This window comes from Zootoca vivipara, chromosome 11 (assembly GCF_965207765.1).
Source record: "Zootoca vivipara chromosome 11, rZooViv2.hap1.1, whole genome shotgun sequence".
Classification (NCBI taxonomy): domain Eukaryota; kingdom Metazoa; phylum Chordata; class Lepidosauria; order Squamata; family Lacertidae; genus Zootoca; species Zootoca vivipara.
Window position 1 is genome coordinate 11,396,060 of NC_142594.1, and position 16,079 is coordinate 11,412,138.

General features: G+C 44.9%; 1 protein-coding gene across 2 annotated transcripts; it reads left to right on the forward strand.

Moving 5' to 3' along the window:
• Window positions 1-238: 238 nt before the first annotated feature.
• TMEM42 (transmembrane protein 42) lies at window positions 239-14,976 on the forward strand. Of its 2 annotated transcripts, none has more exons than XM_035129978.3 (3): window positions 239-467; window positions 5,855-6,001; window positions 14,160-14,976. In XM_035129978.3, exons 1-3 carry the CDS (start codon window positions 309-311, stop codon window positions 14,301-14,303), a joined length of 450 nt encoding a protein of 149 aa, XP_034985869.1. In that variant the 5' UTR covers window positions 239-308; the 3' UTR covers window positions 14,304-14,976. The 2 variants fall into 2 exon arrangements, with proteins under 2 accessions (XP_034985869.1, XP_034985870.1); XM_035129979.3 differs by lacking the exon at window positions 14,160-14,976 and adding an exon at window positions 7,500-7,982.
• Window positions 14,977-16,079: the final 1,103 nt, after the last annotated feature.

The window sequence follows — 16,079 nt, forward strand, 5'->3', positions numbered from 1 at the left end:
ATTTTTGTGCGTGTGTTCTCTGCCCTCCCCCTTGTTTCTCCTCAGTATATACGGTATATCTTTCACCTTCTCCCTCCCTCTGCGCACGGAGGGTAAAGAGCATCCTTTGGGATTCCCCCCCCCCTTAAAAATAAAGTGGTGCAGAAATAAAATACAGTAATACTAAATACACTGTCTACGATCCCAGCCAGTTTTTAAAAGAGGGCGGAGCAGGACGGTCACGTGAGCGGGCTACCCGGAAGAGCGTGTCTGGGAGCCACGTGGTGGGCGTCCCCTTGCGCACGTGTGTTTGGAGCGTCTGAGTCGCCATGCCCGCCGGCTGGGGGGCTGTTTTCGCCGCCGGGGCCGGTCTGTTGGGGGCGCTGGCCGCCTGCTCCGCTAAACTGGCCCTGGGGGCGGATTACCTCCGAGGAGCCTGCGCCGCGGTCGTCGGAGGCGAGGAGGCGGCCTCTGGTGTTTGCTCCTGGGTAATTACGAAGCGGGCTCTACTCCCTCCCGAGGGCAGGATCGGGACGCAGCAGCGCTACATTTGGGCAGCTGGGGAGGGGGTTGTGGCCCGTTTATCCCGGAAGAGACGGGGGGGATTAATGGATGGATGCAACGACACGCGCAAAAACAGCTGGGAAGCCTCTCCAAGCGACCCTCCGAAAGCGCATGAGTTTTCATTCGTGCGTCTCATCCTACGCTGTGCTTTTAGTGTCTCTGGGCCTGAGCGGTACCCTGGTTGCGGAGCGCGCGGGCACACACAGACACACGGTTTTACATAGGGGAAAGCAGAGATTTAAAAGAAACGCGGCAAGCGTTTTGGAGACATCTTTATAAACACATTGCTTTGCGCGCGCCAGAATTGCCAGTCGGTTTGGGGTTTGGGGTGTCTTAGACTTAGGAATTAAATTTCCGGGCGGAAGGCAATTTTCTAAGGCAGAGGGGAGTCGTGGCTTTTCAGTGAAACGAAAGCATCACATTGGGGCATCAGAGACTGAGCTGTGCGTTGGGAAATCTCATGTGCGAATCTCACCTTTGCCATGAGGTGGCTCTCGAGTTCTCGCTCTCCAACTGCAATATGGTGAATAATCGTAATGCTGAGGTTCTTGTAGGATTGCAACTTGATCAGAGATGGGGAACCTTGCTGTAAAGTCAGCCCCGAATTTAGGGAGCTGTGGGTGGTTCCCCCGCATAGGGCACCTTTCAGACAGGGCACATAATAATAATAATAATAATAATAATAATAATAATAATAATAATAATAATAATCGAGAAGATCCATTTAAAAAGGAACTGTTACCAAAAGGAACTATTGTGAAAATAAGAAATATCTAGGGGGAGTGGCAAAGGTCCTTGCTCAAGGCACCAGAGTCTGCCACTGGTAAAGTCAACTCCAGCTTTCAGAAATAAGAACCGTAGTGTCTTCTGCTAAGGGCATCCAAAGACAGAGTACACAGTGCTGCAGCTTGTGGGAAATGGTATCCCTGCTTTGCAGATGCCATAATAAACCTCAGGATTGTGAGGCCCCCATTCTGTGGCTTCTCCCCAGCCAGCCAGCTTCCTGATGGTTGGTGCTGGAAGGAGCCACAGTTTGGGCTGCATTGCCCTGAGTTTTTCACGGGACTCCAGCTCCCACAGTGCAGCTTACCTGCAAAGGTAAATCTAAGGATCAAAGTAAAGCTGGGTGGATCTCCTGATCTTTTCTTTAAAAAATAAATCGATGAAATGCAGCCACCGTGGTGGGCCGCCAGCTTCTTCAGTTTTTCCTTCCAGCACAGAATTGCCCTCCTCCTCAATATGTTTGCCCTGTATTTGGAGGAATAGGATCAACGCTCTGTCTTCAGCTTCTCAGAGGGTACAAATGCTGTTTTTTTTTAAAAAAAAATCATAACTAAAACCATGGGGCAAAGAGTAAGTGTGGAGGAGGGCAAATCAGAAAATCAATACGTGGGAGAGGGTGAAATACCCCAGGACTACAATTTTGGGAGATCCTGTGTAACATGTAGTTTGTCCTTAGATCCTCCTGGAAGATGCTTTTTTTTCTCCTCTCTTGGCACACAGTGGAAAATGGATTGCTTCCCCATTCATCTTTAAGGTCCAACACAAAAGCCTGCCTGGGTGGCCCCAGGGTAACTGAAGGCACCCAAAGGTGTGGCAGAGGCCAGTTAATCCCCACGGTGAATCAACACCTTTCTCTTCTCTGTTTGTTCAAAGGACCATTTATTTGTGCCCATTCCGTGCTTGATTCTCCCACCCGCACCCATTTCTTTTCCTTCTGGTATTCTGTCAGGTCCACCTTATGTAAGCTGCCTGCTGTGTAGGGCATACCCACAAAGGCAGGATTTGCATTAACAACAGAAACCACATGACCCTGTTCATATTCACAGAGATTTTCAGGGTCATTTGCCCAGGGAGTTTCATCCTTGACAGACACACTTGGGACCCAAAGATGCAGTGGGAAATGCCTGCACTGGGTCACACTGCAAGTCCATAATAATCATAATACGATACTTTATTGACTTTTAGAAGACATCTGGAGGCAGCCCTGTTTAGGGAAGTTTTTAATGTTTGAAGTTTTATTCTGTTTAATATTTTGTTGGGAGCCTCCCAGAGTGGCTGGGGAAACCCAGCCAGATGGGCAGACTATAAATAAATATATTATTATTATTATTATTATTATTATTAATTTTATTTATATCCCAGCCATCTGACTGGGTTTTCCCAGCCACTCTGGGTGGCTCACAACAGAATAATAATAATAAAGTGATATGATAAAGCATCCAACATTAAAAACTTCCCTAAACAGGGCTGCCTTCACATTACCATTCAAGAAGGGGAAATGAAGCTATCTTTTAGACCATACATGAAGGTGCATATACAATTGTATTCCCCTGTGTGTTTGCATTTATATTATAGTGGCACCTTAAAATAGCAGTGTGCAAGAGGGAATTGCATGACGCCTATTAAAGGTGCAGAACCCTGTCCACCTTTGCCTCGGGCCAGCCAAAGATGCTGTGTAGTCATGAACTGGCAGGATGCTGACAGTGAGCACACCTGGGAGAGGGGGGCTGTGGTCTGTGGGGAGCTGTACCAGCCAGGAGGCAAGAGTCAGAGGTAGGAGAAGCTTCAGAGCTGGAGGGAGAGGCAGGCCGGACAAAGGGAAGTGTTTCCCCACCCTGCACCACTCTTTCCTAGAACTGGTTCCTAGAACCAGAAAGGGGCTGAAAAGGGATGAGCAGAGGAAGTTGCCACACAGGCACAGTCTCTGGCTGCATGCATGCAGCCCATCAGGGGAAGGTACATAAATTGGTGGAGGGAGAGTAGTCCCCTGTTGCTGCAACTGGAGATTGGTGTGTGTAGGAATCCAGAGCTGTAGAAGCGACTGTGTTATCTTTGTCAAGTGCCCTTGACATGTGTCCAGTACTTCCTCGGGCTTGCGTGAGGGTGTGTGGATCTGTTTAAAATAAATCAATTTGCTCTGTGTCCGTATGGCATGGGTATGGGATATCCTTGTCCCCCGCAACAGGGCAATAAGCATGCAAATCTAACCTGAAGTTGCAAAAGCTGTTTGCTAATAAGAAAGATTATTTGCCAAGCGCAATCGGACTTCGCTCAGAGTAAATACTTAGGAACTTGCCAGTCAGAGTTTGTTTGAAGAAGGGTTCCTTGGAATGCTAAATTTAGTTGAGAAATGCTTAGTCAGTTGGTGAGGGAGGGTTTGTATTTTTCTCATTTGACTAAGCTGTTTCCCGAACTGTGGAAGAAAGATCCTGCTAAAGAATGCTTGAATTGGGTGATGTCCTCTCACATTTAAAACTCTTGACAGGCTCATCTGTAATCTTTTAGTATTCCACTCTGAGTTGTTTATATCACCGGCTTCTGAACCAGAGTGAATCTAGACCAGAACTTGGCTTTAGCTAACTCTGAGGAAATATGGGACACATAGGTAATTATATATAATACACCAACGAAGGTCTAAACTGGTGCCAGAGTGGTCTTGTTTCAACTGGCCCATTTTGCTTTCTTTATACTTATGCGTAAAAAGCAGCTGATTATCCCCCTGCCCAAGCAAGCCCAATCTGTTTCTGTAGCTGCTGCAGAAGAAGTGAAGCCATTTCTTCCACAGGACAGAAGCCGATGGAGCTAGCAAGGCAGAGCGTTTTGTCCCTGCTTGGCCAGCTCAGTCACTTAGCTGGAGGGAATTCTTGGTCGCCAGCGGTGACCAAATGAGGGGTTAGAAACAAGGCTCCGTCAGATGCATCGTAACCATCTGAATAAAGTTGACCAGTGTCTGTTTGTACCTTCTGAAATTTATGCCATCACACACGGCTGGGAGTTTGTTCTTCCAGAAGGATAGACTATAGAAGTTGACTTTGTAGCTCTGGCTCCTAGAGACCATAAGGGCATGCCGTCTTTCTCCCCAAACTCCAGCCATCGCTTCTGTGATCCTAAATTGTAAGGAGGAAGGCATACTACAGTATTACTATTTTGTTGGCCTCTTCTGCAGTTCTCTTTTGTTCGTTCGTTCCTTTCTCTCGTTCTCTGTATAAAGACTCGGGGGGATGAGGTTATCACCCCTTTTATTGTCCATTCCGGGTCACCCTACCACTCTCACAGTGTCTTTTCCCCTGGCAGATCAAGAGGAGCAAGTGACAGCAAAGGTTTTTAGCTGGGGCAATCAGAATAAGATCCACTATTTGACTATTGATTCAAAACCCTAAAATGTATTTTATGTAATTGACTTTTTATTTCTATTCTTTGTATATCCTATTATTTTATAGCCTATGGCTGACACAAATAAAGATTCATTCATTCATTCATTCTTCCCCTGAAGAACTTCATACAAAACAAAGAATTGACCTGTGCCGCAAACTAGATTTAATTGCACACTCATATCAGAGTGCGCTGTAAATTGATACCTATAGTCTTTTATATATTAAACTTTTATGCTCTTCCACGTCCATTTAATGCTCCTAACCCTTCTTTTAGATTCTTACAGTGTTGTTGGTTTTTTACAGTGTTTACCTTCTGTTTTAATCATTTTTAGCTTTCCAAAATGATTGTACCCCACCCTACTCATGCTGGTCTATGACCATAATAAAGATTTGATTGGTTGAAAATGAAGAATGGAAATTGCTCTGTCACCATTGGTACAGCAGATCCATAACATGTTTTCTGCTTCCGCAGAACTCCCTATTTTAACAATGCAATTCTCTCATATCTCCATCTCGCGAAATGGGTGGAAAATGCGGCCTAGGACCCTCGTGCTTATGGGACCCACCTCTCCTGGTATGTCCCGCAGAGGACCCTAAGGTCCGCAAATAATAACAGCCTAAGGGTCCCGGGCCCTAAAGAAGCCAGATTATCCTCCACTAGGGCCAGGGCCTTTTCAGTGATGGCACCGATCTGGTGGAATGCTCTGTCCCATGAGACTAGGGCCCTGCCGGACTTGATCTCCTTCCACAGGGCCTGTAAGACAGAGCTATTCCACCTGGCCTTCAATTTAGCCTGATCCTCCATCCCTTTTTCCTTTCCCTTTTTCTATGAAGAAACCTTTCTGGGTCCCCACACTTAAATACTTCCCTGGTCTCCTTGCTGGCCTTAGCAGGACTAACTTGGCTAGTTAGCCCTGGCGATGCGATATTTATGTTGTACTTTATGTTGTTTTTAAGCTGTTTTTAAGTCGTTTTAATAAATGTTTTATATTTTTTGTTAGCCGCCCTGAGCCCGGTCTCTGGACCGGGGAGGGCGGCGTATAAAAAAATTGTTGTTGTTGTTATATTATTATTATTATTATTATTATCATCATCATCATCATCATCATTAAAATGCAGTGCAGTTAAAATGTCCCTCCCCAATTGTCCCGCAGTTGCCTGTGATGCTTCGCATTGGGTGCGGTGGCCTCGTGCTTGCATGCAACGCAATCATGTGGACTTTCTTTGCCAAAGCCTTGAGATACTCCTCCTCCTCGGCTACAGCAACTTTGACCTCAACAGCGTCTAACTTCATCTCTTCCGTAAGTACAAGTGACATCTTAGGGGCAACCAGAAGCATGATCGGTCAAAGCATGTCCTGACTGCATTTTTTAAAAAAACAAATTACTGTTTTTATTAAAGATTTTCTTGAATTACAAAAGTACATTTGTGGTATACTTTTGGAAGACCAGTTTTTGAGTGCATTGAGGAATTGGCAGGAAATTCCTATACACCTTTTCTGTTCTCAGGTACTCACTTCCCTACTTTTGTAACATAAATCGGGCTAGGAGAAGGAGCTGTGCAATGAAATTTAAGAATTGAACCCCAATGCTGCTAATAATATAATACGTTAAACCAGCACAAAATAGAGAGGCGTTGATGCTGGAGGAGGAAATGGTATTTTTAGTAGTGTTCCTTACTTTTATAAAATGCCTCTGAGCACTTACATGGGTCCAGGTTGGCAACCACGTTTCAGAGTTGCTTTTAACCAAACTTCTCATACAGTGGTACCTCGACTTACGAGTAACTCAACTTCCGAAGGTTTCGAGTTACGAAGAGAGTTCCGTCCGCCATTTTGGATAGGATTTAGATAGGATTTTTTCAACTACCAAATTTTTAGACAGGATTTTTTCGACTTACGAAGGTACGTTCGAAACGGATTAACTTCATAAGTCGAGGGACCACTGTAATTCAGTCCTAATTTAATAGTGTCTTCTTGTAAAGTCCTTAGTTCAAGAACTCGCTTTCTGGAACCCAGTTAATAGGTGCTTGCAAAGTGTGTGAGATGAGCAAGGCACTCTAGCAGAGGGATTCTTTAAGAAGAAGCTATTTGTTCCCAAGAAGGAAAACGAAACGTCCAAATGTAAATGCAACGTACATTTTTGGGATTAAAGCACCTATTTTACTCCGATTTCAACATACAGTGGTACCTTGTTTTCAAACGCCTTGGTACTCAAACAACTTGGAAACCAAACACTACAAACCCAGAAGTAAGTGTTCCAGTTTGCGAACTTTTTCCAGAAGCCGAACGTGCTCCATTTTGAGTGCCACACTTCCGTTTTGAGTGTTACGCTGACGTCTGTCTGTTTTTGCTATTTATTTGGCGTTTTTGTTTTTGCGGCTCTTTTTGTTTTGTTTTTGTGACTGTGTGGAACCCAGCTCAGCTACTGATCAATTGTAAATTGTGTGACCTGCAGTACATTGTTTATTGCTTTCATTTTATGGATCCATGGTCTCACTAGATAGTAAAATTCATGTTAAATTGCTGTTTTTAAAAGTCTGGAACGGATTCATCCATTTTGCATTGCTTTATACGGGAAAGCGTGCCTTGGTTTTAGAACGCTTTGGTTTTGGAACGGACTTCCAGAACGGATTAAGTTTGAGAACCAAGGTACCACTGTATTCAGCTGCCCAGACCCCAGGGGTGGGGAACATCCAGCCACTGGGCCAAATTTGTGGTTATTATTACTGTGTCTATCTGCTGTTCTTCTTTCCGAAGGCATCCAGGGCGGCAGTCTCCTTCTTGTCTTCTCTTTTCAGGCTTTTCTTGGCAAGTTGCTCTTTGGGGAGACTCATGCTCTGTTGTGGTGGATAGGGATATCCTTAACCCTCCTCGGGCTTTTGGTGCTCCACACGGCACCACCTTTAGCAGAAGAAAAGAAGGAAAAGAAGAGATGAAAACCCGCAACTACCACCCGGGCCTTCTGGCTTGCTTTACCTAGCCTAGCGGTGTCACCTCTCACTTTTCTTCACGGGGACAGATTTTTAGCTGATGGCGACATACTGCAAAGACTACGGTGACAAGGTGACAGTGCAGCCAGCGAAGGAGGAGGGTCTTTGAGGAGAGAGATTGGGCATTTGGTAAATGAGGACAGTTGCCACAAAGATAGATGGCGGATGTGTCCCAGAGCCAGGGTGGATCAAAATCAATGGGTTTTTTTAATTTAAAAAATGGTGTGTGTTTTTTTAATTTAAATCGTTTTTTATCAGATTTTTAAAATAAAGTGCTTTTGGAAGAAAAAACTTTCTAAATATAGTTTTCTGTTTAAGTTACATTGTAGTCCAAAGGCTATTCATGAGGAAATAAGGATTTGTTTTAAGTTTTTCACATGCGCCAAAACTCAGTTTTGTTTTTTGTTTGTGTGTTTTTTTTTAAAAAAAAGTTTTACCACGTCAATTAACAAACATGGATACATATGCTATGATGTTATTGAAACAAAATAAAAAATTCCTTCCAGTAGCACCTTAGAGACCAACTAAGTTTGTCATTGGTATGAGCTTTCGTGTGCATGCACACTTCTTCAGATACACAAAAGCTCATACCTATGACAAACTTAGTTGGTCTCTAAGGTGCAACTGGAAGGAATTTTTTTATTTTGTTTCAACTACATCAGACCAACACAGCTCCTGTAACTAGAACTATGATGTCATTGTTTTAGTCGAATAAATTGTTTGAGTTGTTATTAAGGAAAGGATTATTTTTCTAAGTACATTATTTAAATGTACTTTCAGATAAAGTACAGCAGAAAAGTAGTCCAAATATAAACAGTTAACTTATTAAACCTCACAATAGTTTCATAATTATCTATGTATTTTTATTTTTAATAGTTTAACCAAATCAGTAGTTTTTGATATAACTGTAAAAACTACAGTGGTACCACTACTTACGAATTTAATGCGTTCCGAACACACATTCGTAAGTCGAAAAAAAATGTACGTCGAATCCCATAGGAATGCATTGGGAGAAAAAATTCATAAGTCAAAGCAACCCTATCTAAAAAGTCATAGGTAGAAAAAAATCCTATCTAAACCACATCCAAGATGGCGGACGGAGCTCCTTGAGGAAGTAGAAACATTCGTAAGTACAGCGGTACCTCGGTTTATGAACACAATTGGTTCCGGAAGTCTGTTCATAAACCGAAGTGTTCATAAACCGAAGCAAACTTTCCCATTGAAAGTAATGGGAAGTGGATTAATCCGTTCCAGACGAGGAAAAACGATGCCTTAGGGGGCTAAGGCAACACAAATTTTACTGTCTTTTACGCTCCTGGCAGAGGGGAGGCACTCTGCACGTGCTCAGGGCCCCTCACCGTCGCTCGGCGGAGGGCAGGGCTGGAAGAAGCGAGCGGCTGCCCAGCCCGCCTCGAGCCACTTAAAGGGCCGCCCCGCCGGCCGCGGCGCGCCCGATCAGCCTGCGTCCTGGCCGGGCTGCTGCTGCCACTGCCGAGCTGGGCGCCAGGATGCGGCTCCTGCCAGCCCCAATCCCCTTGCTCTTCCTCATGCTGCTGCTGGTGGGAGAGCCCTGGCCCGCCGGGCGTCAAACCACGCCACCACCTCCTGTACACAGCAGCAGCAGCCGCCCCAGCAGCAACGCCTCAGCGGGTGAGAGCGGTGCGAGATCCTGGCCCTGCCGGGAAGACCTCAGCCCCAGACATTACCTGCCCTGACCGGCAGCAGCAGCCGCCGCAGCAGCAACGCCGCAGCGGACGAGAGCGGCACGAGATCCTGGCCCTGCTCGCAGGGGCTGCCGGGAAGACCTCAGCCCCGGACATGACCCGCCCTGACCGGCAGCAGGCTGCCTCTTGCCTGCAGCAGCAGCCACCCCAGCAGCGACGCCTCAGTGGGTGACAGCGTCGCGAGATCCTGGCCCTGCTGGACATGCAGTAGCCCGGCAATGGCAGCTCATCCTCAGCTTTCTTCCTCAGGGCGCTGCGGTTCATTTAAAAGGGCTGCCGGTAACTGCACCTCCGCGAGGGGATAAAGCACATGGAAGTTTCCCTGAGGGGATCGAAATGAGCCGGATTCCTACAGCCTCTGCCGTTTCGTTTCTTCCTTCGAAAGAATCCCAGGCTCTGCGCTTTATCCCCTCGCGGAGGTGCAGTTCCCAGCAGCACTTTTAAATGAACCGCAGCGCCCTGAAGAAGAAAGCGCTTCCTTCGAAGGCCACAGCCTCTGCCGGCGGGAGCTGCTTTGGGTCAGGGGTTGGCGAAAGCTTCACGGACGCCACTTTAAGCTTCTGCGCGGCCCCGAGGTATGAATGCCCCCCCCCAATAAATAAGCCCGGCAGTTAAAAGGAGCAAGGCGGGCATGTAGGAGGCGAGCGCCAGGGTCGGGGAAGGAGGCGGCAGCCAGGCACACCGGATCAACTCCAAGCAGGGCGGGCGGGCGGCCTGGCTCGGTGGTGGCGGAGGTGAGTCGGGGAGCGGGGAGCGGCGTCGGGAGCAGGAGGGGAAAGCAGACGGCACCCTCTGTGCGCGCTTGCATCGCTCTGTGCTCGCGAAGACATCGGAGCACCTCCGCAGCTGCGGCCCAGGCCTTGGAAACCTCAGTTTACACTTCCAGTTTATGATGGTTCGTAAACCGAAAATTCGTAAACCGAGGTGTTCGTAAACCGAGGTTCCACTGTAGAGTAAGTAGAGGTACCACTGTGCTCTGAAAATGTATTATTCCAAAAATGAAACCTTCCTCTGGTTTTAAATATTAAGGATATACCGGCAAGAATTAGTCTTTCTGTTAAAAAAAATAATAATGATTCAAATCAAGTCTTCCTGACTAGTGATTTAAATTGTGATTTACTGTAAATCGATTTGATTTAAATCAAATCCACCCTGCCCCAGAGCTACCAAGACTTATTGAAGCAAATGTTCTTTCGCAGTTTCTAAAGGTGATGCCATTGGTCCCTTTGGCTAGGCTGCCAAGTCAATCCATGTATCTGGACCAACATGCGTGTCGAGCACTCACACGTATTCATACATGCAGTACCCACAGGCTTGGGCTCTTTGGCTAGCAGTGCTATTTTTCTAGAAATATGGGTGCCAGAGCTCACTATGAACATCTCCTTTGTTCTCCTTTAGTTCCGGCACATCTCAGGTGGGCACCATTGCCATTCTAAGAGAACAAAAGAGATGTTCAGGATGAGTTCTGGCACCTATTTCTCTTGAGTCACTTAGCCAGCACCTCGTCAAGGTTTACTTTATTTAGAGGTTATTTTGAGATCTTCATGTCTTTTCTATATCCTAGTTTCTTTGGGGAAATTTAAACTTACTATGTTTCTTTGAGTAATCATTAGTTGAGTTTTAGTATCATTCACCTTATCAATATCTCGTTTCAGGGATTTATCACGGCATTGTTTTGTTTTTGCGCTGATTATACATTTCCGTGATTGTCTTTTTTGCAACTTGAGTTCCGGCTGAAGAAAAGCCCTCTCTGCTGGCATTATGATGTGTGTTTGTTACGAATGTGTGTTTACCCGTAACCTTAAGCCCACGAGAAGTTCTCACACAGGAGAAATAAAGAAAGACTGGTTTATTACATTAAATGGAAGTGACAATATATGAACGCTGCTTCAGACAGAAAAATCGAATTTTAAGCAAACAGCAAATGCTGCTCACCTTGATCTAAAGGGGGAGGGGATCCCTCACTATTCGCAGAAGCCGACAGAAAGTGAGTGCGGCGATTTTGCCACAGAAGCCACACTAGCGGGGAGCGGAAGGGAAGGGCTTTTTTTTGCAGCCGGAACGTGTCAGAACTCAATTCCGGCCCAAGAGTTCCAGCACCTCTTTTTCTAGAAAAATAGCACTGAGGAAGGGTATATGTCAGGCATCCCCAAACTGCGGCCCTCCAGATGTTTTGGCCTACAACTCCCATGATCCCTAGCTAACAGGACCAGTGTTTGGGGAAGATGGGAATTGTAGTCCAAAACATCTGGAGGGCCGAAGTTTGGGGATGCCTGGTATATGTGGTCTGTAGTGAAGCACACAGTCTGGCTGGTCCTTGTGAAGAATGTTCCGTGTTGGAGCTTTGAGAGCTAACCAGCCATTGAAAATCCAGGGTTGAAATACTGTTCTGAGCCAGTGCATTCCAATGGCGAAGGGAGTGGGGCTTTGAGATGAGCAATTCTTATAATTTCAATATTTCTATCATTCTGTTGCCTCCTCCTAGAGTTTCCTGCCTATTTCCCATTTTGTTTATTCTGCTTACGTAATTAAAAGTTGAAAGAATATAATCCTAGTGAGCTAAATGACTAAACTGGTTATCCTTGTTTGTTTACTGTCTTAAACTTATCTTGCTATTTATCTAGGTGGGAACCATTCTTTTACAGGAGGTGTGGATTAAATTTGGCTGGTGACTAGATTGCATGTGCTGATCTTTACACAAAGGTATTGGGAGCTCAATATGTCTCCTTGACAGGTTTGAGATAAGACTGGCACCAGGTTCAAGAAAAGTTCATAACGGGGATCTTTACTCATATTAAGCTATGCCAGCCTTTACTCATGTCATGATCTACAGCAGGCATGTCAAACAGATAGATCGTGATCTACTGGTAGATCACTGGACATCTGCGGTAGATCACTGGTAGATCACTGGCTCCCCCAAAAGAAGCTCAACAACTTTGGATTCCCTAAAAAAATGCTCAACATTTTAGCCCTTCACACACACACACCCCAAAAGAGGGCTTTCCTCCCGCCTCAGAAAAGCTCAACAACTCTGATCTGAACCCCTAAAAAATGGGCCTTCCTCCTTCCAAAAAAAAATCTCAACAACTTTGACCTGAACCCCCCAAAAGGCGGTAGATCACTGCCAGTTTTTAACTGTGAGTAGATCACAATCTCTTCGGAGTTGACCACTCCTGATCTACAGTAATAAACAATAGAAAAAGTTCAGATGGACACACACCTATTCACACTAATTCTACATTTGCTTGCCTCTCCCACTTCACAGACTGTGTATGTATTTTATACCTCGTCTTTCTTTTATCTGTTCCAGTTTAACTGTACATAATAGACTTTAAATGACAGAGCCACACTTGAAAACACATGGATGGATGCTTCTGGGAACATTGCTTGGTATAATCCCGTAGCAACTGTTAGCCCACCTTTTTTGTCTTCTCAGCCCCAAACCTTCATTTGTTCAAATGTAATCAGAGCCTGAAAAGGCTGAATTTGAACCCAAATTCAGCCAGAGTCACTGAGATAACCATCAACCGTAATGCCCATTTGCCCATATGTGACCTCCCTAGGGTTTGTGGTAGGCCGGGTATGGGGAACATGGCTTTCATCTAATGCAAGTGGTGAAGAATAAATGCAACAAGGAAGTGTGGTTTAGGCCGGAATCTTAAGGAATCTAAAAGGAAAGCACAGGTCAAAGCAAAAAGGTCACAGCTCAAAGCAAAAAGATCTCAAAGCACAGGGATCTCAAAAGCACCTAATTTTCTGTGACACCACTGTTTGCCTGTTCACAAGACTTTCTTGTTTCTGTTCTGTTCTTCCATAGAACATACTAAATCAGAGGTTCCCAAACTTATTTGGTCTGTCGCACCTTTCTCAGGAAAAAATAATAATTACCCAGCACACCCCTGGAAATCTACGGTACCTTCTTTAAGTGAACAAAGATGCGGTGACAAATTGGTGTTCTTTTTATGTATCTCTATTTCTACCTACATCCTACAACATAGGAAATAAAGATGCTGTCACCGGACTTGACCACAGATTGGTTATAACTTGCATTTTGTGTGTTTGTTTGGAAAATCGAGTAATCACTATGACTTCAACTCTGTGTTACGTCGGTAAGCGTCATTACACAACAGGTGAAACGTGAATTTTCAAAAAATTCTTTATGCTTCCAACACCCCTTATTTTTATTCAACGCCCCCCCCCAATTGCACCCAAGGCTACTACTGCCCCCCAAGATCATTGCAGAGTTCCCCAGGGAGCGGTATCACCCACTTTGGGAAACACTGGTTTACAGAAAAGGAAAATAAAAAATTAATTGTGGCTCACTAGAGGAAAGAGCAGCTAGTGGTCTAGTCTCTGATGTGCTTTAAGTCCCATCACTATAGATCACCAACAGGTTGGTATCACAAGTACCAATTCATCAGGGGTCTGGTAGCACAAGAGGCCAATAACTGACTCTGCTGCTTGGCCCCTCAGGTTGACCAAACTGTCGGTAAAAAAGGGTAAAGGACCCCTGGACAGTTAAGTCCAGTCAAAGGTTACTCTGGGGTTGCAGCGCTCATCTCACTTTCAGGCAGAGGGAGCCGATGTTTCTCCGCAGACAGCTTTCCGGGTCATGTGGCCAGCGTGACTAAACCGCTTCTGGAACAACGGACCACCATGACGGAAACCAGAGCACATGGAATCTATCTTCCGCCATAGCAGTACCTATTTATCTACTTGCACTGACGTGCTTTTTAACCGCCAGGTTGGCAGGAGCTGGGACAGAGCAATGGGAGCTCACTCCGTTGCGGGGATTCGAACCATCAACCTTCTGATCGGCAACCCAAAGACCACAGACCATCTGCCTTTCCTGCTAACTAGGTTGACAGCCGTGCAACTGGCACCCTGACTTGTTCCCAATTAAGCTATGGCCTGTTTTGTACTTGTCTTTTTCCTCTCTGCCTATCCTGCTTGCAAACATATCAAAAAGTAAATTCCGCTGAAATTGATGGAGCTTCCTTTCAAATAAATGTGTTTAGAATGTAAGAATATAAGAAAGGTTAAGTTACACAGATGCTTTGGTGATTTTGGAGAAGAGACACTGCTGCTGTATCACCCCAACCTGGGCATTTGCACCTTGGCAGCCCATCCATCATTTGACATTTTAAATACGTTTGGGCAATCTCAGCAAATTGGAAAATCATTTTCCGACCAAGCTCCTTTCCCTCACCAGTCCCACAGCTAGAAGCCTGAGCAGTAAGAGCTCCCGGCCTTGTCGCAGTTGGCAAGACTCCTCCATCTCTGACAAAAGCTTAAATGTGACCTACAAAAAGCAAAGTAGGGAGTTGGACTTGAGTCATTTGTCACCTTCCTCGGGTGACAAAGAGCACCTCCTTTTCAGTTCCTGATTCTCTCACAAAGCTATTCAGGCTTTTGCTTGTCTTGGAAAAATATAGATGATGAAAGAATTGTTGGCAAGATTTTGACAGCATGGAGAGAGAGAAATGAAGAGACACATATTTTTATTTGGCCTGCTAACTCTCTGTGGGAAGAAAAACACAATATATTGTTTGAAAATACAACACTGCTTCTGGTTCTTTGTTTTTTAAAACATCGGGGGGGGGTTGGGGGGGGTAATTAATGTATTCATTTGAAGACTTTTCCATTACAGAAGAGAGCAGAATACATTAACAAACATCACATTGTACCCATTACAAGTGTAACCATCAAATAGTCTCTCTTCAGAGTTACCAGAAATCAAATTTGTAGAAAGTGTAACATCTTGTGCCTGAAAAATAACACAGGAGAGAGTTTTAACAGGACATCGTTGTTTTAGAGTCAGCATATATTGGCCATTAGAACCATTTTATCCTGAAATATTTCCATAGATATTTTGGCCTTTATAAGCAATTCTCATACATTTCCAAACCACTGATACTTCTATTGTTAAAAACCTTGGGAATCTATTTGATGGGAATGTGAAACAGAGATTTGCTGAGATAAAATAAATGAATAAAATTTGCTGTTTAGGAACACCAGCATTTTATTGGAAAAGGAGAATATCCTATAAGGTTGCATTTAGCTTGTAAACTGCCCGAAAATCCATTTTGATAAAGGATAGCATTGACCATTTATTTGAATCAGTGTTGGTGATCTGTTCAGGATTTTGTGACTCTCTGCTGTTTTCACCGTCCACCATGATACTGTTTTATGTGTTGCTGGTTTATAAATTGTCTTAGAAATTAAAAAATTTTTTAATTATTGCTCTGAATGCATGCTTAGCCTGCCAGCCCAAGGGAGCCAAAAGGCAGGAGTAGAATAATAGAATAGTAGAGTTGGAAGGGACTCTACCCAACTCTCTGCAATGCAAGAATCTTTTGCCCAACGTGGGGCTCGAACTCACAACCCTGAGATTTAAGAGCCTCGTGCTCTACCAATTGAGATATGCTTCCCATACAAGGCCTCTCTTGGCATATGTACTTTGCAGGCATTCCTGGGGGCTGCTATGCCAAGCATATAATGGAGAACCGGTCTGTTTAAAAAATGGCATTTGCATTGACAAAAGCCTTAATCCTTAGGCTGCCACAAGCACCCAGCACTGCCTTTTGACTTGCATTCATGCAGTCGATGGAGAGACTGGCATCTTTTTCTCCGCTGAGACCCAAAATCACCCCCCCCTCTCTTT

What these genes read in the sequence shown, in the direction of transcription:
- TMEM42 (XM_035129978.3), top strand. Translation starts at nt 309, where the DNA reads ATGCCCGCCGGCTGGGGGGCTGTTTTCGCCGCCGGGGCCGGTCTGTTG. An exon ending in CCTCTGGTGTTTGCTCCTGG is followed by an intron (nt 468 to 5,854) that starts GTAATTACGAAG and finishes ATTGTCCCGCAG; the next exon opens with TTGCCTGTGATGCTTCGCAT. An exon ending in CGTCTAACTTCATCTCTTCC is followed by an intron (nt 6,002 to 14,159) that starts GTAAGTACAAGT and finishes TTTAACCGCCAG; the next exon opens with GTTGGCAGGAGCTGGGACAG.